We start from the raw sequence: 20,183 nt of genomic DNA on the forward strand, positions 1-20,183 counted from the left end.
GCCTTGGATAACCTATCTGTCCTTTGCTCCCTCTGAACTCAGCTCAGGAACTGGCTGGGGACAGAGTTGCCCAGACAGCAGTGAGTGGAGTTGCTAGCAAGGCCAGTCTGGCAGTCTAGAGGGCGGACCTGTGTCCCTCGGAATCCAGCTGTCACCTGTCATAGGAAGACTTCCTTCTTAATGTATGAATGGGCAGTTAGACCCCCAGAGGCAGGAAGTAAGTTCCCAAGGTCACATCAGAAGCCAGCTGCACGGCTGTGTGAGGACCCATGACTCCTGCCTTCCAGGCTAGAGGTCTATTCCCTACAACCACCCCTTCAAGCTTAGGAACCCAGGAGGACCAGGAGTGGTTCCAGTGGGCATGATACCAGGGGTGAGGGGCCACAAACCCTCCTGGTTAACTCTCCCACTGGGCAGGGCTCAATGCTCTCGGGACCCAGGAATTTCTCTACAGTCCTTCCTTGGCTGGCGGGGCTCACACAGCTCCAACAGGAGGAAAAGCATCTCTGGGAGCAAGCAGGCTCATGTGTCTGATTCTCTGCTCAATTCCAGGCAAAACTACAAGAATTACTCCATGGAGTCAAGGACACACTTTCGAATCCAGGCAGCCACACTCCAAGCCAAGTCTTCCCTAGAGAACAGCAGCAGATCCATGGTCTCATCAGTGTCCTTGTAGCTTTGTGCAGCAGTTCTGGGCTGGAAGACAAACAGACAGCTGGACAGAGCTCCTGGAAACATTTCAAAAGATCCCCTCCCCCTGCCCTGCCCTGCCTTTGGGGTCCACCGGCGCTCCAGTTGGATGGCACGACATGGGTATCTGTGCAGAAGCCAAGCTTTTCACCAGTGTGGCCAAGGGCCTTTGCCACGGGCAGAGCAGGTGGAGCCCTCTGCCTGCCTATCACACATACGGGTACTTGCTTTTCACTGTGATGTTTAAGAGAATGTATGAACAGTTTACATTTTCCTTAGAAATACATTGATGGGATCACAGTTGGCTTTAAAAACCAACAACCACCAACCACCTGTAAGTCTTTGTCTTCACCTATTATCATCTGGAGGTAAATCTCTTTATATGATGATGCCAAAGGGCAAATTGCTTTTCAAATTCAGCAAGTTCTTAGCTTGTGTGACTGAAGGGCCTTCAGAGGACCTGAGGAGTGCCTGGGAGAGGCTGAGCCTCAGGCTTCAATGCTTCTGGGGTTGGGCACGAGGATGCACACAGACATCCACTACCTTACTACTCACACTTCATTTCACTCCTTTTGTAAATTTCCAATTTAAAAATCAAGCACGTCTTTTTAGTGAGAGAAAATCTGAGCTCTTGTGTAGAAAAATCCATCTCCACCAGTAGGAAATGCCAAGGCTTGATGGAAGAGCCGTGTGGCCCTTTCTGTGCCAAAGCCAGGAATTTTGGGGGGCAGGAGGAGGTTCTCAGAATCCAGTCTGTATCTTTGCTGTATGCCAAACTGAAACCACTGGGAATAATTTATGAAAGATAAAAATCTTCTGTACTTCACTCCAAGGTACATTTACTTACTGACAGCATTTTTCTTAGAACTGTTATTCTTGACCTGTTGTGTATGTGTTAGATTCTTCAATTAAGAGACAAGAGACATTTAAGTGATAAAATTTATGCCCTTAAGGGATCGTGCATCATATATTTCAATAAAATATGTGTTGCAGGCATCCTTAGGCCGGGCAGAAAGTCTTAATCAGAAGCCACACGGCCTATGTATGTTTTATTTAGACCACACAATGTTTTAAACTTTTTGAATAAGTTACCAGCATTCACAAATGGGGAGATTTCACAAATGAATCTGGTTCCTGGCCTGTAATTTAAAAAAATAAAAAATAAAAAAAGATCTGGCAACATTGAGCCGCATTCCCATGAGGCAACAATCAGCTAGAGCTAAGTCGAGGCTACTTTAAACACTTCTGTTACCTTTCTGGCCCCTCAAAGCATCTGAATTTGCAACCTCTGGGATTGTTAAAGTGAGAACTCAGGTTCAATGACCAACACCAGGTTTTACCCTTCACTTTCTAATGTCAGCACACTTCAACCTAACCATTTCCCTTTAGGGAAAATCATGTACCCAGTAAAAATATTCATCTGTGAAACGTTACTCCCCAAATGCATGAATGCAATTTCTATAAGAGAAAAACCAGTTAAACTTTCCAATCTTCCAGCATTGCTGTATTTAGCAAACACAGTATCTGCCAAGGGGCTGGGTTAATATATAAAGATTCAGTTGGTCGGTCATGATGGCTCACTCCTGTAATCCCAGCGCTTTGGGAGGCTGAGGTGGGTAGATCACGATGTCAGGAGATCGAAACCATCCTGGCCAATATGGTGAAACCCTGTCTCTACTAAAAATTACAAAAAAAATCAGCTGGGCGTGGTGGTGCATGCCTGTAGTCACAGCTACTTGGGAGGCTGAGGCAGGAGAATCGTTTGAACCCGGTAGGCAGAGGTTGCAGTGAGCCAAGATCACGTCACTGCACTCCAGCCTGGCAACAGAGGGAGAATAGAGTTTTGTTAGAATGAAACAAAAGAATATCCTCCACAGAGGGTAATCCCTTTGCAAGCTATCTCTTCTCCAAAGCCTGGATGCTGGGAGACCAACCTGTTTCTAGGCTCCTGGACAGGACAGGGTAGGGTGGTAGAGACAGGCTGCAGGAGGACAGGCCTCCATGGCTTCCCCACATGTTGGAATGCTGCCTGGTGCTGTATCAAAGCAGCACTACTCACAGGACACCAAACATATACTTTGGAAAATTGCAGTTTACAAAAAAAAACTTTATCTCAACGTTAATTTCAGGTGCGTTTTTTTGTTTTGTTTTGTTTTTGTTTTTGTTTTTGTTTTTGTTTTTGTTTTTTGAGACAGAGTCTCACTATGTCACCAGGCTGGAGTGCAGTGGCACGATCTCAGCTCACTGCAACCTCTGCCTCCCAGGTTCAAGCAATTCTCCTGCCTCAGCCTCCTGCGTAGCTGGGAGTACAGGCACATGCCACCATGCCCAGCTAATTTTTGTATTTTTAGTAGAGGTGGGGTTTCACCATGTTGGCCAGGATGGTCTCGATCTCCTGACCTCGTGATCCACCTGCCTCGGCCTCCCAAAGTGCTGGGATTATACAGGCGTGAGCTGCCGCGCCCCGCCACGGGTACTTTCATTTCAAAATTTTGTCAAGATGATTTCCTTGTCAACATTTGCTGTTGATTTCCTGCTGGGCTTCATTAATTAACCCTATTTCACTTTTACCCTGCTGCCCTGATAAGATAAATCAGTGGGTTTTGCCTCCTATATCCCACCTGCAAATTCTGAGATAATCTATCAAAAAAAAAAAAAAAAAAAAAAAAAAATATATATATATATATATATATGTGTGTGTGTGTGTGTGTGTGTGAAGGACAATGAAAACACTGGGTTTCTAACATCACCATATCCTTCTTATGCAAGGGCCTTAGGAAGTGAAAATTCTGTCATAGGCTCTCAGTGAGTCATCTGTGGTCACTGCTTCTCTAATAGTGCAGACCTTCTCAGCACATCTGCCGTGGAAAGGCCGCAGATCAGGTGGAAGGTTTGAGCCTGGAAATAAGGAGATCTGAATTCCGGTCCTGACTTTGCTACTGATTTTCAGCGTAACCTTGGGAAAGTCACAGATACTCTAAAAATGAGCAATTTGGACAAGATTAAGGCTCTTTCCTGCCTTCTACAGTTTATGTTGCAAAATGAGGCAACAGATACACTTCCCTACCTTTCTGCTAAAGCCTTGCGTCCCTAAGCAATTCAACCTGAAATAATAGACTTCCTGAGGGGCTGTACAGTAGCTAGAACACCCAGAGAGCAAGTAATCCTCATTTAGAGAAAGTCTAAATCCTGTGCCCCACAGATGAATTCAGTTGTTAGGGAAGTAGCAACCATGTAACATGATCTGCACAGGTCCTTGGCAACAGAAAGTCTACCTCAGCCTCTCTCTGGTCACAGGCAGAGTGGCTTCTAGCAGTGTGCTGGGCCCTCAGCTCTCCTGTGGGTGGGCAGGTTGCCCTATTATCTCTTGAGCCAGAATGGGAGTGTTTCCAAGACAGTTATCATCATTCACAGCAGAGAGCCACAACCTGACATCAAAGCCAGGATCCTAAAAGGCCAACACCAACTCAAGATTTGGCTGAGGTCCAGGTGGGAGAGTCCCAAGTGAAGAACGGCATCAAGAGGTTTTAAGAAAGCTCCAGTGCACTGAGTACTAGAACCATTCAAGGGAATCATCCAGACCCTTTCCTCTGGAGTTACTCCCAAGTTCATTTCTTCTAAGATGATGGGAGTCGATAGTCTTTTCCTTGTTTACTTCAAATTTAAAGCCTAACAGTGCCTTCTCAACATCCTTAGCATCATCACATTAATTCAGTCATACATGAGAGGTGTCTGGATTCTGAAATCCAAGTAGCAAATGGGAACTTCTCATGCCCACCCTCAGATGCAGCTTTCCAAGGTCAGAAAGTGCCTTCTGCTCGGGTTAGCATGGCTTGTTTGAATTCCAGTGCAAAGTTCATTACTGATCAATAGGCTAGGTCCACAAACAACCTCATTTGGGGGCTCGAAAAATCCATTTCTAAATGAGTAATCTATGACTGCTTCCACTGTATAAAGTCAACTGTTAAGTGACAAAATAAGAATAGAGCTCTTTGGGAAGACAGAATTAACTATTGAAGGTCTCTATGGACTGTTAAAAGTTGATGTTTGGCTGGGCACAGTGGCTCACATCTGTAATCCCAGCACTTTGAGAGGCTGAGGCAGGTGGATCAAAAGGTCAGGAGATTGAGACCATCCTGGCCAACATGGTGAAACTCCATCTCTACTAAAAATACAAAAATTAGCCGGGCGTGGTGGTGGGCACCTGTAGTCCCAGCTACTCAGGAGGCTGAGGCAGGAGAATTGCTTGAACCCAGGAGGTGGAGGTTGCAGTGAGTCGAGATCGTGCCTCTGCACTCCAGCCTGGTGACAGAGCAAGACTCTGTCTCAAAAAAAAAAAAAAAAAAAAAAAAAAAAAAGTGGATGTTTAAGTTTAATCAGAGACATCACAGCTAATGTCTCACAAATGACTAGATCAGGTTTGTTTTTCTTCCTCCACATTAACAAACACTTCAGAACATCAGACACCATATGCTCTGGGGAAAAGAATAAAAGCTAATATTTATTAAATACTCATTATGTGCCAGTTGCTATTCTAAGTACTTTACATTTATATAATCCTCATAATATTTATGTAATCCTTTGGAGTGGGGCCATTGTCATTTTGCAGATGGCAAAACTGAGGCACGGGTAAATAAGTTGCCTCAGATCACACGATTATGCAGCAGAAAGATTTGAAGACAGGCTGCTGAACTCTAAAGCCCGTACTTTGCTACACTGTTGGTCAAGCTGTAAAATCCTGTGTAAAGTTAGACCCAGCTTACACTGACTCATGGGCCACTGTGAAAATGGAAGAACTACTGGCTAATAGCTCAGCCGTTGGCGATGCTCGGCTGCAAACACATGGAGCATGTCTGTGTGGCATGGTTCCCTTTGGCACTTGGCATCATGAAGTAGGGAGAGGGCCTAACTTGGAAAAAGCCAAAAGAAAAGCAATCCTTAAACAACAGTATCTGCTCAGAAAATCATTGAGGGATGATGGAGGAAAAGGCATGATCCAGTCCCCACTTGGATAGGTAGAGTTCCAGTCAACTACTCCACAGATGGGAAGTGAAGCCTGCACTGAGGCTTGATGCATAGCAAGTCACGTGCTAGGAGGAGCTTGGTATAAGACAATAAGAAAGAGGACCACTGGCAAACTGGGAAGCATATGATGCCAAAGGCACTAAAAGCTATTTTATAGTTTAAGCACTTAGGAGTGCTTGGCTAAGCACATCACATTTGTGGGTCAAAGTGACCCATGGGCCACAGCTTTGTCCTCCTGGTACTGAGATGACTTCCTACAGTTCTCTGGAAAAGAGGTTGTGAGCAAATTCACAGTATGAGAAAGCCCGGTTTACTAAAAATATCCAGCTTTTTTTTTTTTGAGACGGAGTTTCGCTCTTGTTGCCCAGGCTGGAGTGCAATGGAATGATCTCGGCTCACCGCAACCTCTGCCTCCAGGGTTCAGGTGATGTTCCTGCCTCAGCCTCCCGAGTAGATGGGATTACAGGCATGTGCCACCATCCCTGGCTACTTTTGTATTTTTAGCAGAGATGGGGTTTCTCCATGTTGGTCAGGCTGATCTCAAACTCCCGACCTCAGGTGATCTTCCCATCTTGGCCTCTCAAAGTGCTGGGATTACAGGTGTGAGCCACTGTGCCCGGCCTACCCAACTTTTAAGTTCAATTAATTACATGGGGTAGTGGATAAAAGCACAACTTAGTCAAACTACTTCACTCCATTTAGAGAATCAGTTTACTCTTAGGCAAAGTGGGGTTTAATGCCAACTGCTTCCCAAGGGTTGTTGAGGATAAAGAGCAAGCATGTAAATGAATAGGCTAGCATGGCCCCAAGTATACAACATTACAGTAAATTTATTGGCTTACTTCTACTGTGCGAAGGCAATGGTGGATTTGGCCTAACGGATGACTGAATCGGGGGCACTAGTGCCACAATTAAGCTTTCTTTACCTCTTGGCTTTTGCTCCTGTGTTAGATTCTTTTGATCTGACTTCTCTGCATGGCAGGAGTACATGGCACTTTAGGTCTCATGTCCTTAGAGCATATGGCCAGTGAAGCGAAGGGCTGCTTTCCCTAATTCCAGTATGAACAATACCAGATAAGGACAATTAGTCTGGCTTGGCTCAAATGTTCATCCCTTAGCAAGTGCTTCTCAAAGTATGGTCCCCGATCAGCATTAGCATCCCCTGAGAACTTGTTAGACATACAAATTCTCAGATCCCACCTTGACCTAAAAACTGTAGGTTTGAGGCCCTGCAATCTGAGGTGTTTTTTGTTTTTTTGTATTTTTGTTTTTTGAGATAGTCTCCCTTTGTTGTACAGGCTGGAGTGCAGTGGTGTGATCTCGGCTCACTTCAACCTCTGCCTCCCGGGTTCAAGCAATTCTCCTGGCACAGCCTCCCGAGTAGTTGGGATTACAGGCATGCGCCACCACGCCTGGCTGATTAGTAGAGATGGGGTTTCACCATGTTGGTCAGGGTGGTCTCGATCTCCTGACCTCAGGTGATCCTGAGGTGACATGAGTCACCGTGCCTGGCCACAGTCTGAGTTTTAAAAGACCTGTAGATGGCCGGGTGCAGTGGCTCATGCCTGTAATCCCAGCACTTTGGGAGGCCGAGGCAGCCAGATCACTTGCGGTCGGAAGTTTGAGACTAGCCTAGCCAACATGGTGAAACCCATTTCTAATAAAAATACAAAAATTAGCTGAATGTGGTGGTGCATGCCTGTAATCCCAGCTACTTGGGAGGCTGAGGCAGGAGAATTGCTTGAGCCTGAGAGGGCGGAGGTTGCAGTGAGCCCAGATCGCACCACTGCACTCCAGCCTGGACAACAGAGGGAGATTGTGTCTCAGAAAAAAAAAAAAAAAAAAGACCTGCCGATGAATTTGATGCATACTAAAGTTTGAGACCCATTGCCCTAGAATGGCAGTGAGGTACCACAATTGGCATACCTTCAGACATATGCTCAGTGGGTGTATTACCAAAAGGGAAGACAGTGTATTGGACAAACAAAAACATCATAAATCCACTATTATGTCCTTTCTTTCAAAAGTTGATATACAGGAAGTATGATTTACCCTATTCCCAAGAACAGGGGAGGATGAGGACAGTGGGTGTACTGGTTAGAGACAAGGCTTATCGAAAGCTGCATGTTCAGGCCAGGTGCAGTGGCTCACACCTGCAATCCCAGCATTTTGGGAGGCTGAGACTGGTGGATAGCTTGAGCCCAGTTTGAGACCAGCCTGGGCAATACGGCAAAACTCCATCCCTACCAAAAAACAAACACATACAAAATCAACCAGTACATGCGCCTGTGGTCCCAGCTACTTGGCAGGCTGAGGTAGGATTGCATGAGCTTGGGAAGTGGAGGTTGCAGTGAGCCAAGATTGCACCACTGCACTCCAACCTGGGTGACAGAATGAGTCTGTCTCAAAAATGAGAGAGAGAGAATTAAACAAAGAGAAAGAAGAAAATAAGAGAAAGAAAGAAAAAGGAAGAAGAAAGAGAAAGAAAGAAGAAAGAAAAGAAAGAAGAAAGAGAAGAAAGGAAGGAAGGGAAGGGAAGGAAGGGAAGGAAGGGAAGGAAGGGAGGGAAGGGAAGGAAAAGAAGGAAGGAAGAAAGAAAGAGAAAGAAAAAGCAAGCTGCACCTTCAAGGAGAGCTTTGCCTTTGTTGCCCTTCTCCTGGCCACCCTCCAAACTCTTCTTCATAAGATCCCTATTTGCAATGGGAAACTCCTTGAGATGTTAGTTAGCTCAGATTTCTAAGGACCTCTTTTTCCCCATTTTCTCCTTCCCTTCATTTATTACATATCTTTTGAACACCTACTGTCCTGCTCTCATGGAGCTTGTTCTGAAAGTGAAGTCATAGGAGTTAACAAAGAATTTGAACCATGGAGTAAATACAGTCATCTGCCACATAACGATGTTTCAATCAGTCACAGACCGTATATATGACGGTGGGTTCATAAGATGATGATGGAGTTGAAAAAGTCCTGCCAGGTGCGGTGGCTCACGCCTGTAATCCCAGCATTTTGGGAGGCCGAGGTGGGCGGATCACCTGAGGTCGGAAGTTCGAGACCAGCCTGACCAACATGCAGAAAACCCGTCTCTACTAAAAATACAATATTAGCCAGATGCATGGCACATGCCTGTAATCCCAGCTACTCGGAAGGCTGAGGCAGGAGAATTGCTTGAACCCAGGAGGCAGGGGTTGCCGTGAGCGGAGATCGCGCCATTGCACTCCAGCTTGGATAAGAGCGAAAGTCCGTCTCAAAAAAAAAAAGAAAGAAAAGGAAAGAAAAATTCCTATGCCCTAGTGATATAGCCATGGTAAATTTGTAGGGCAACACATTACTCATGTTTGTGATGATGTTGGTGTAAACACACCTACTGCACTGCCAATCGTCAAAATTTTTTTTTTTTTTTTTTTTTTTGAGACGGACTTCCGCTCGTTGTCCAGGCTGGAGCGCAGTGGCATGATCTTGGCACTCCAGATCATTGCAACCTCCGCCTCTTGTGTTCAAGTGATTCTCCTGCCTCTGCTTCCTGAGTAGCTAATATTACAGGCGTGCGCCACCATGCCCAGCTAATTTTTGTATTTTTAGTAGAGACGGGGTTTCACCATGTTGGCCATGCTGGTCTTGAACTCCCAACCTCAGGTGATCCACCTGCCTTGGCCTCCTAAAGTGCTGGGATTACAGGCATGAGCCACCACGCCCGGCCCAGTCATATAAAATTATAGCACATACAATTATATATGGTGCATATTACAAAGGTTTAAAAGTTAAAAAAATTAGAAAGTTTATAAAAGTACAGTAAGCTGTTAATTATTGAAAAAAGAATATTTTAAATAATAAACAATGTAGCCCAAGTGTGGTGTTTATAAAGTCTGCAGTAGTGTACATTCATGCACCACTCACTCACTGATTCACCCAGAGCAACCTCCAGTCCTGCAAGCTCCCTTCATGGTAACTACAGGTATACTGTTTTTATCTTTTACACTGTTTTCTGTGTTTAGATGCACAAATACAAGCACTGTGTTACAATTGCCCAGGATATTCAACACAGTAACATGCTGTCCAGGTCTGTAGCCTAGAAGCAACAATACCATCTAGGTTTGTGCAATTACATTCTGTGATATTCCATGAGGATGAAATTCCCAATTCATGCTTGTAAGTGGGATGTATCTGGTCTAGAGGATAAGAAGTCAGCTATCTGAACAAAGTGGAGAAGAGAGCTGCAGGGCAGAAATAATAGCACAGAAAGACTTGAGACAGGAAATAACTTGGCATTTTAGAAGGCACGAAGACGGCCCATGAGGCTAAACGGTTGATTCAAATGAAAAGGCAGAAAGCCAACTCATCCCTGTTAAGGAGTCTGGGTTTTATGCTCTGCATTATAGGAAGCTATTAAAGTTTTAAGTAGGGAAATGACATCAATTTATTTATTCACCTAATTTAACTGCTGTGTGAAGAATGGATTATATAGGGTTAAACATGGAAGTTAGTCTCCAGCACCAATTGCTTTTGGTTTGTCTAAATCATAAAAATGCTGCATCTTGGCCGGGCGCTGTGGCTCACGCCTGTAATCTTAGCACTTTGGGAGGCTGAGACAGGCGATTGCCTGAGTTCAGGAGTTCGAAACCAGCCTGGGCAGCATGGTGAAACTCTGTCTCTACTAAAAATACAAAATTTAAATGAGCATGGGGATGTGCCCCTGTCGTCCCAGCTACTCAGGAGGCTGAGGCAGGAGAATCACTAGAACCCGGGAGGCGGAGGTTACAGTGAGCCAAGATTGCACCACTGCACTCCAGCCCGGGCAACAGAGCAAGACTGTGTCAAAAAAAAAAAAAAAAAAGCTGTCAATATGCTAAGTTGTAATTAGGTGCTAAGACTCAATGAGTAGGTATTTCATGTTCTTTGCTCTTCACAAAAAATCAGAAATCCAATTCATTAAAATCTATGCCCAGGACCAGGATTTCTTACTTCAAGTATATCTTCAAAGCCATTAACTCAAAGTTTAAGAAAGAGTCCTGAGAGCAGGACTTGCAAAAAACAGCCCATCTGAAAATGCCTTACTAGAATAGCACCTGTCTCACAACCAGAAATAAGAATGCCGGCTGGGCGCGGTGGCTCACGCCTGTAATCCCAGCACTTTGGGAGGCCGAGGCAGGCGGATCACCTGGAGGTCAGGAGTTCGAGACCAGCTTCAACATGGCGAAATCCCATCTCTACTAAAAATACAAAATTAGCCGGGCATGGTGGTGCATGCCTGCAATCCCAGCTACTTGGGAGGCTGAGGCAGGAGAATTGCTTGAACCTGGGAGTCGGAGGTTGCTGTGAACTGAGATCGTGCCATTGTACTCCAGCCTGGGCAACAAGAGTGAAACTCCGTCTCAAAAAAAAAAAAAAAAAAAAAAAAAAAAGAATGCCTATGAATTATTCTTCCTTGTGTCAAGATAACACTACAGATAGTGATGAGTGCAAGCAAGACCAAACCTCTTCCCTTCCCTACACCTTGCACACTGTAAAGTTGTAGCTATTAATTTATAATGTGTTTACCAAGTTCAATTAAGCTTTGCATAGGGGATCATCATTCTGCATTGTTTCAAAGCTGAAGGCCTGGCTCTAATTCTGGGGTTGGCAGAATGCAGCCTATTCCTGCACCTCATTTGGGTAATGCTGGAAGCCAATCTCAATGTCTTTCTGATAGCACAGTCCAGGCTTCTCAATTCACACACAACGCTTAAAACTTGCTTTTGGGTCCTAGCTGACCAGATCAGCTACTGTGGTGGTCGCCAGTGAGAAGTTGAACTTTTTTTGCATAGCCAACAAATCTTCTCACAGGCATTCAGAGTACACAGTGCCATGACAAGACTCTTAGGGAGGCCCCTTAGTTATGTTCCTCAACTTCTTTTTCTCAGTGCTAACAGATGTGGAGCCCACAAGCACAAATTAAATTAGAGAAGGGGTTCAAAGCAAATAGGTGCTGCTCCTTCATCGCCATCAGTTTTAGATGCCTAAAACATGTGCCTATTGCGAACACTCCTTCATTCAAAGAGAAAACAAACTTTCTATGGGAAGCACCTGAAGATGACTAAATGTGCCAGTGAACAGTAATTTTTCTCAAGAAACAGAAATGTAACGTAAAGGTAATCTCGACCATACTTTTATTAAAAAACTGTATGTGAAGAAATGATAAATGGCTTTAGTCAGTTAGTAACATTAATCAGATGCACCCAGCTATTGTCCTAAGGCAGTGCCAGACTGGGAGCAGCAACTCAGGCCTATAATCCCAGCACTTTGGAAGGCTGAGGCAGGAGAATCTCGAGGCCAGGAGTTTCAGGCCAACCTGGGCAACATAGTGAGACTCCGTCTCTACAAAAAAACAAAACATTAGCTGGACGTGGTTGAGCGCACCTGCAGTCAATCCCAGCTACTCCGGAGGCTGAGGTGGGAAAAATCACTTGAGCACAGGAGCCAGCCCGGGTGACACAGCCAGACCCTGTCTCTAAAACAAAAGCTTGTGCCTAACTGCTCAGTGTGACAAAGCAAACAAAAACAATGTGGACAATTAAAATGTGCAACCTCAAACCCTTTTTGTAATTCACTGGTGCCTCTGATGGAAGAAGGTTGTAAAATCAGGAAATAGGTTGTAAAGGGACTTATCTGGATGCTCTGTATCTATGCTAAAGAGCAAGGAAATAGCAAAAGGACAAATGAGCAGAAAGTCTAGAAAATTGTGCCTGGACAATCCATCTCTGAATAACCAGCAAGTGCCCAATACGGCTTCTAATTTCTCAGGAAACAAAAATGTACCAAACTTGTATTTCACAAGTTCGGGAAGGGATCATCTACCAATGCTTCCAAAACCTGCTAGTGCATCAGAATCACTTGGAGAACCTGTCACAAATTATAGATGGCCAGGTATGGTGACCCACACCTGTAACCCCAGCACTTTGGGAGGCCGAGGTGGGAGGATCATTTGAACCCAGTTTGAGACCAGCCTGGGCAACATGCCAAAAACCCATGTCTCCAAAAAAAAAAAAAAAAAAAAAATTAGCCAGATATGGTGGCGTGTGCCTGTAGTCTCAGCTCCTTGGGAGGACTGCTTGAGCCTGGGAGGTGGAGGTTGCAGTGAGCCGTCATTGCACCACCGCCCTCCAGTCTGGCAGATAGAGTGAGACCCTGTCTCAAAAATGTGTTTCTCCTCTCCCACTCTGATACGATAAGGGTCTCCATTACTAATAAACATCCAGAGCCCTAGGTAATTGTGCTCTGGTTGTCCTGGCCTTTGAGAACTACTGATCCACCAACACTCCCATGGTGGGGAAAATGGGGATTAGAAGAGAGAAAATGAGTGAGCAGAGTGAGCCATGATCACACCACTGCACTACAGCCTGGGAGACAGAGAAAGACCGTCTCAAAAAAAAAAAAGAGTACAGAAGGATGGGTCAAATTGTCCTCTGTCTCTTCCCGCCCAGTAAAACAGCTGTTGATATTTAAAAGAAAAAATTTTAAAAATAAAAATATAATAAAAATTTAAAAACCGAAGAGTGGTTAAATTCACCGGTAAATTTAACATTACTTGAAGGATATTAACCTAAAATCCAACTTTTCTTGTGTCCACAAATTTTAAAATTAAGGCTTAAAAAATTAGTTGAGATTACACCAAGATGCATTTACATGCGTTTCATCAGTTGACTCCATGACTGCTACCCACTGCTTTTGTAAGCAGAGATAGCCACCAACTATTTTTGTGACTTATGCTGAAGAAACGTACTCTCTCTCGTTTACCACTTCCAGTCTCAAGACCTTAGGCAGCTCTCCTTTTCACTACAGTATCACCCACTTGATCTGTGGGATATACTCTCCAAGAAGCCCACTGCATATCTCAAACTGTGGATAGTACCACATGTACCTACACATACGATAAAGTTTATGGATCAGGCACAGTAAGAAATTAGGAACAATATTGGTAACAGTTTTTGTCTTTTTTTTTGAGACACAGTCTCACTCTGTTGCCCAGGCTGGAGTGCGGTGGTACGATCTCAGCTCACTGCAACCTCTGCCTTCCGGGTTCAAGCAATTCTCCAGCCTCACACTCCCAAGTAGTTGGGATTACAAGTGTGCATCACCATACCTGGCTAATCTTTGTCTTTTTAGTAGAGACGGGGGTTCACCATGTTGGCCAGACTGGTCTCAAACTCCTGACCTCCAGTGATCCACCTGCCTTGGCCTCCTGAAGTGCTGGGATTACAGGTGTGAGCCACCATTCCCGTTGTAACAATAGATTCTAATAAAAGTTATGCGAGGCCGGGCACAGTGGCTCACGCCTGTAATCCCAGCACTTGGGGAGGCCAGGACAGGCAGATCACCTGAGGCTGGGAGTTCAAGACCAGCCTGACCAACATGGAGAAACCCCGTCTCTACTAAAAATACAAAATTAGCCAGGCATGGTGGCACATGCCTGTAATCCCAGCTACTCAGGAGGCTAAGGCGGGATAATTGCTTGAACCCAGGAGGCAGAGGTTGCAGTGAGCCGAGAATGCACCATTGCACTCTAGCCTGGGTAACAAGAGCGAAACTCCATCTCAAAAAAAAAAAAAAAAAAAAAAAAGAAAGAAAAAAATTATGTTAATGTGGTATCTCTCTCTCAAAATACCTTCTTGTACCATAGTGTGTGGGTATGTGACATGGCAGAAATGGTGGATAAGGGGGATTACTGTACTTTAGTTAAGTGTTGCTCCTTTTTAAAAATCAATGCTTCTTTATGAAGATTTGTATGCAAGGGATCTGTGACCTCAATGCTTACTATTCTGTGAAATCATAGTTTTATATCACATGATAAACACCAATAGTAGGGAGCGAGTCTTCTAGTACTGAAGAGATTCCCCTATAAAGAACACTCACAGAAAGTTTGTGTTAGCTAAACTACAAATATCTGAAAGTATTTCAACTTGTTGGGTTTTGCATTCAAAAGGATAAGATTCTTTTGTTTCTTCCTGGTTAAGCTTTTCAGAAATTTCAAATCCCACAGCCAAGCTTGAACATATCTAGCCCATATCTAAATCAAGAGATTACAGCTATTGTTTGGTTTTAGAAACTTTGGTGCTATCAAGCCTAAGTACATGATTAAATGATATTAAATGCCAAACAATAAAAAATACTTCCCACAGGTGTGTGTGTATATATATATAGAGAGAGAGAGAAAGAGAGAGAGAGAGAGGTATTTTAAAATAATTATACACAACTCTTTTAAAAGATATGGGGAATACTTACGTAATCAACTCTAACTTTAGCCCTTCACAGCTGTATTATAACTTTATTTAACAACTTAGTAAAAGTCAAAATTGATGGTTCTTAACATTGCATGTTGAGAATACAAAGTGCCTAAAAATGACACATTCTGCCCAATGCTAGTTCCTTCAGTATTACCTCCAAACTTCTGTGAAAGACTTGTATTGAAAAGAAAGACTAACTGCAACATGGAAGATGATTTTAAAAAAAGTTCATTTACCAATTTTAACAATCTAGAAAAAAAGAAAGTCTGACTATAATACTTGATGACAGACATCATGTTTAAGTAGAAAACACAAGAATAAAAAAGCAATTATCACAGAAAATATTGCACAACCTCAGTTGTTTCCTCCAAATCTGCTTTATGTAATTGGGTGGATATAAATTAATAAACAGAAATTTAAGCAAGATACATGTAACAATTTAACAGAACCTGATCATCTAATTTCTTCAATTTTTCTCAAATTCATCTTTAAGTCTTTCCATCATGGGGCTCATAAAGAAATTTAAGCAACATATGGATACTACAGTTGAATGTCAAATCTTTACAAAGTACTTATGACATACTACATTCCTCTATAATGCAATTATGCATAACCTTCATGACAGTGTTTTGTATGTAGAAAAGTGTTAGAGTTCAATATTCAACCCAATATAAAATAATAATAAGAAACACTTCTGATGTTAGGTTGAGACCACTTTTCCTTTTGCTAATGAATGATTTTTTTTAGCTGTATGTAATATCACTGAGGTGAACCAATAAGTCACCTTTGAGTACATATGAAAAAATAAACACATGCTAAATGGATAAAACATTACTACTACATCTTTACTAGACCATCTCTACCTCTAACACTTCAGAAGCTTAGAGATTTAAAGTATTCTTACATTAACTGCAAGAAACAAAGGAGAAATTCCTTCTTTTTTGAGATCACAACTATGAAGTCATATGGTTATACAAATTCTGTGTTTGTGTGCAAAACATAAAATACAATTATCTTTATTCTCCCTGCTTAGTTTTGTCAGTCAGCTAGCAGGATGTAATAGATACCTTTCCAAGAAACAGAGACTGAGATGTGTTTTATATAACTTCAATAACCTCAGCACTACAGTAATGAGAGATGCAGTATCCTTTTGCTATGGTTCAAGACAAGAGGGAAGGAGGTCAGAAGAAAGAAAATAAATCAAAATTGTTACAACTGAGTAATTATTTCTCATTAGGTCTCACCAAGGTGCCACCTTCATTTTTACATAAACGTGGTGGCATAATTCAATCTCAATAAATCAGAATTCTTAATATTTAAAATTTAACTTGACTTTCCATTATCACCATATTAACAACCAAAATAATTAGATAAAACACATAGGAAAGGGCAATATTAAACCCCACTTTAATAGAGTTGGTTTCTTGACACATTAACTTATTTTTTATAGAAAAGGGATAGTGCATCTCAGTTTGCTTACAAGCTAGGAGATCACTTTGAATTCTGCATTTCCTAACTGCAAACAGAATATAGCACTTATAACAGGTTATAAATAAACTGGTTTTCAAGCATAGAGCCAGCCCCAACGATAATAATACACTATTTAAAAAGACCTAAGGCAATGAATTCCATTTCCAATGGAAAAAAAGAACTGTGCAAACAAGCTTAAAACTACTTTTTTGTGTGTGCCAGTGTTATAAAATGTAGCTTTTAATAAAACCTTGACCCAAATGTCAGCAACTTCAGAAAAGAATTTGGGTGGGGAAGGGGAAGAGAAGAAAGTTATTTCATTTAGGAAAAATAACTACTATCTTTTTCCTAATCTTCAATACACACAATTTAAACAAATACAGCTGCTGTAACACTTTACACAATTCCTATGTACTGGAGCAATAACAAGATCTAAATACAATTATATTTTTAAACATTGGGTCAAGGCTTTACATAAAAATACCATCCTACTTTTCCCACTAAGTTTCTAAAATATCACGTACTTTTCCCCCAACATCTGCAGCCATCCAGGAATTTTAAGGAAACTTTTGTGCATGATCTTAATTCCTAATCCCTGGCTCTTTGGGCTCAGTGACAAAAGATCAAAACCACCAAAATGGTGGTTCACTTGAAGTCAGATGAGAGACCCTGGCTCAATTAGTCTCATAGGATGAAAGCAGTGCTGCATCAACTGGCTCCATGCAGGAGGGGCACGTGAAGGATCTCATCAACCAGTCATCTATACAGTCCAGGTGATAGATGTGCATGCACGGCAGAAATCGAATTGGGTCCCCATAAACAAAGTCCATCATACAGATCACACACCTGTTGGGAGCAATGGAGAGAAATCAGAAGGCATTTTCGGAAGTGTCCTATTCAGAAAACTGTTTAAATCCCATTAAAGACAGTGTTAATCTGAGTAACACATCAGAATGCTTTGCCTGTCATCTTATCACCAAAGCATGCAAACTGAATTTTTTCCTAATGTTGATCTATACACAATTTCTTATTTAAATCCCCCGAGAATTTGCAGGACTTAGGAGCAATCAACAGAGCAAAGAGAAATGGATTACATATGGATCAAGTTTACTGCTGTGCTTGTAAACAGCTACATACTATAGCAGATACCTTAAGGAGAATGGGATTATTTTAGGTAGAAAAGCATCAGTTAGATCAACTTTGTTTTTTTGCACTATTTAGTGTAATCCTGGACTAAGACAATTTTCATTTTAATAACTGTAAAACAGAAACACTAACTTCAGCCTACTTACTGGGTTGCTGAAAGTTAAAGCTCTCTTCACTAACTTTCTCTTTATTTATTAATTTAATTTAATTTTATTTTTTGAGACAGAGTTTCAAGTGATTCTCCCACCTCAGCCTCCCGAGTAGCTGGGATTACAGGCACGTGCCACCATGCCTGGCAAATTTTCGTATTTTTACTAGAGATGAGGTTTCACCATGTTGGCCAGGTTGGTCTTGAACTCCTGGTCTCAAGTGATCTGCCCACCTCAGCCTCCAAACATGCTGGGATTACAGGTGTGAGGCACTGTGCCCAGCCTGTGAAAATTTGTAATTACTATATAACATTCTCTTGCTAGTAGCCAGTAATAGAGCTATGAAAAAAAATTAAACATTCTCTTGCATTAAGCAAAGTGTTTCAACATATTAAATGTCTGACTTTCTAAAGTGCAGGAGAAAAGGCAAAATTTTCAAAAGCAACCTGAAAATAAAATTTTGAAATGTACAAATTAATTAAAACTTACTCCCGGATCTTTTTTTCTGATCCATCTCTTCCAGGGTCATAAACTCCTTTAGGCAGATGTTGTATAAGGCCTATTCTTTGAGCTATCCTAATTTGTTCCTCTTCAGTCAGCTGAGTTGCTAGCCGAGTCTGGCTAGGTGTTGGGTGGTAGACTGGAACTGGAACTTGTTCCTAAAATATTAAAATATGGAGGAAAAAGATTATTTTTTCAAAACCTTTTGAGGGCTTATTTTTTAGTCAGAGATAGAAGGGAAAGGGAGCCCTGGGAGGGCAGGAAGCTGGGCTAGTGTGTGGCTGTATTGACTGTGTGTTTCACCCTGCCTCAACTTCAGCTATTGGAACAAAACATACAACAAAACATTCTCATTCTGCCTAAAGGATATAAACACAAACATCACTGAAGAGCTGGCATGCAATGTTAAATGAACTATTTCCATGTGATAAGAGACTAGCCTGGACAACATAGCAAGACCCTATCTCTAAAAATAATTTGAAAAAAATTTTTTAATGGATTGGACTATGGCAAAAATAAATCTGAAAGTCATCTAAGACTCACTTTCCCATTTCATAGGACCAAGCTTGCCTACAGTCACATAATTGACAATACTGAAATTAGAATTCTACTGCTCCTAATCCAATGGATTTTTTACACAATTCATTCAAAGGAGTCATATGTATAACCCCCACCTTTTATTTGAGACAGGGTCTCCCTCTGTTGCCCAGGCTTAAATGCAGTGGCACAAACACAACTTACTATAAACTCAACCTCTCGGGCTCAAGCAATCCTCCAACCTCAGCCTCCTGAGTAGTGGGACCATAGGGGTAAGCCATGGTGCCTGGCCTATAATAATAATATTTAAAACTGAGCAACTCTGATGGAATGAAGCTGGGATGGAGTGTGGCCTAGGAGGGATGAGGCTCCCCATCCGCAAGCCCTCACCTTGGTTACCTTTGCAGAATCCTCAGAATCAACAGTCTGAAAAACACTACTATCTCAGAAGATGAGATTTTCAGTCTGAAGAATTAAATTATGAGATTTCAGTCTCCGCTCAGCTACTTACTGTGATTGCTTGGACCAAGTCCCTTAATGTATTTGAATAATGTATTTGAATAAAGCAGATAACAGCACCCACTTCAGAGAGCTGATACAGTCATGAGGTAACTAAGAGCTTTGTAAATGCCAATATTTGTAAATTATTCTATCTAACATCTCCCCATCGTCATGATTCTACTCATCATGATTCTCCGCTTTGCAGACTTTAAGCTAAGTGCTACTGTCCTTGGCTTTGGTCCTAACTTTCTGGCTTCTCTTTGAATACTACAAACTCTTAGCCTCTGTTGTGATCTCTGCCAGCTCTGAGTTCTTCGACCCTTGAATTACTATTTCCAGTCTAGACTACCTTCCTGAATCTTAGTCTCAGTCCTAGTTGACCAGTTTTGATGAACTGTCATCCACATGCAAACTGGGAACAAACTGGTTTAAGACTTTGGATGATATAAAGGGTCTCTTAAATCCTTGAATCTAACAAACAAAAATAACTAAATTGTTTTAGAGCAAATAAACGCCAACTATGGGTTTTTCAGAGGCTAGATTTCTTCAGTCTTGTGTCTCAGTCTCTTCACATATGTGTAGAGAATACAGAAAGCAGAACAGAAAAGGAAAGTTCTACTTTATGATGAAACATTAATAAACATTAAAGAAGAAAATAAAAACTATATTTTAATTCATGTTATGAGTGTATTTTCTCCTTTGGTATTTTTTTGTTAAAACAAAGGAACCCTCTATGTATCTTTTAGATATTTAAAATGATTCAACAATCTAATTTCAGTTTACATGCAAATTTTCAGAAAACCATAGAAGAAAGGAAATGACTAAGACCTCCTGATATTTTAAAGATGAATGTGGCCTCACCCTTCTTACCACACATGCCTAATTTAAAATTTTAATTCCCATGATA

At 42.1% G+C, this 20,183-nt stretch overlaps 2 protein-coding genes across 2 annotated transcripts in view; one reads left to right on the forward strand and one right to left on the reverse strand.

The window, feature by feature from the left end:
* Positions 1–1,872, forward strand: part of TTC39A (tetratricopeptide repeat domain 39A) — a 43,798-nt gene extending 41,926 nt beyond the window's left edge. The window contains 1 exon segment of the mRNA XM_077957547.1: positions 553–1,872. Within this exon segment, the coding sequence (XP_077813673.1) occupies positions 553–676 (124 nt within the window). The 3' untranslated portion in view covers positions 677–1,872.
* A 13,319-nt stretch (positions 1,873–15,191) lies between these two features.
* RNF11 (ring finger protein 11) overlaps positions 15,192–20,183 on the reverse strand; it is a 36,223-nt gene continuing 31,231 nt past the window's right edge. Inside the window, 2 exon segments of the mRNA NM_001266146.1 lie at positions 15,192–17,288; positions 18,227–18,396. Of these exon segments, the coding sequence (NP_001253075.1) occupies positions 17,117–17,288; positions 18,227–18,396 (342 nt within the window). The 3' untranslated portion in view covers positions 15,192–17,116.

Source organism: Macaca mulatta, chromosome 1, assembly GCF_049350105.2.
Source record: "Macaca mulatta isolate MMU2019108-1 chromosome 1, T2T-MMU8v2.0, whole genome shotgun sequence".
Lineage (NCBI taxonomy): Eukaryota > Metazoa > Chordata > Mammalia > Primates > Cercopithecidae > Macaca > Macaca mulatta.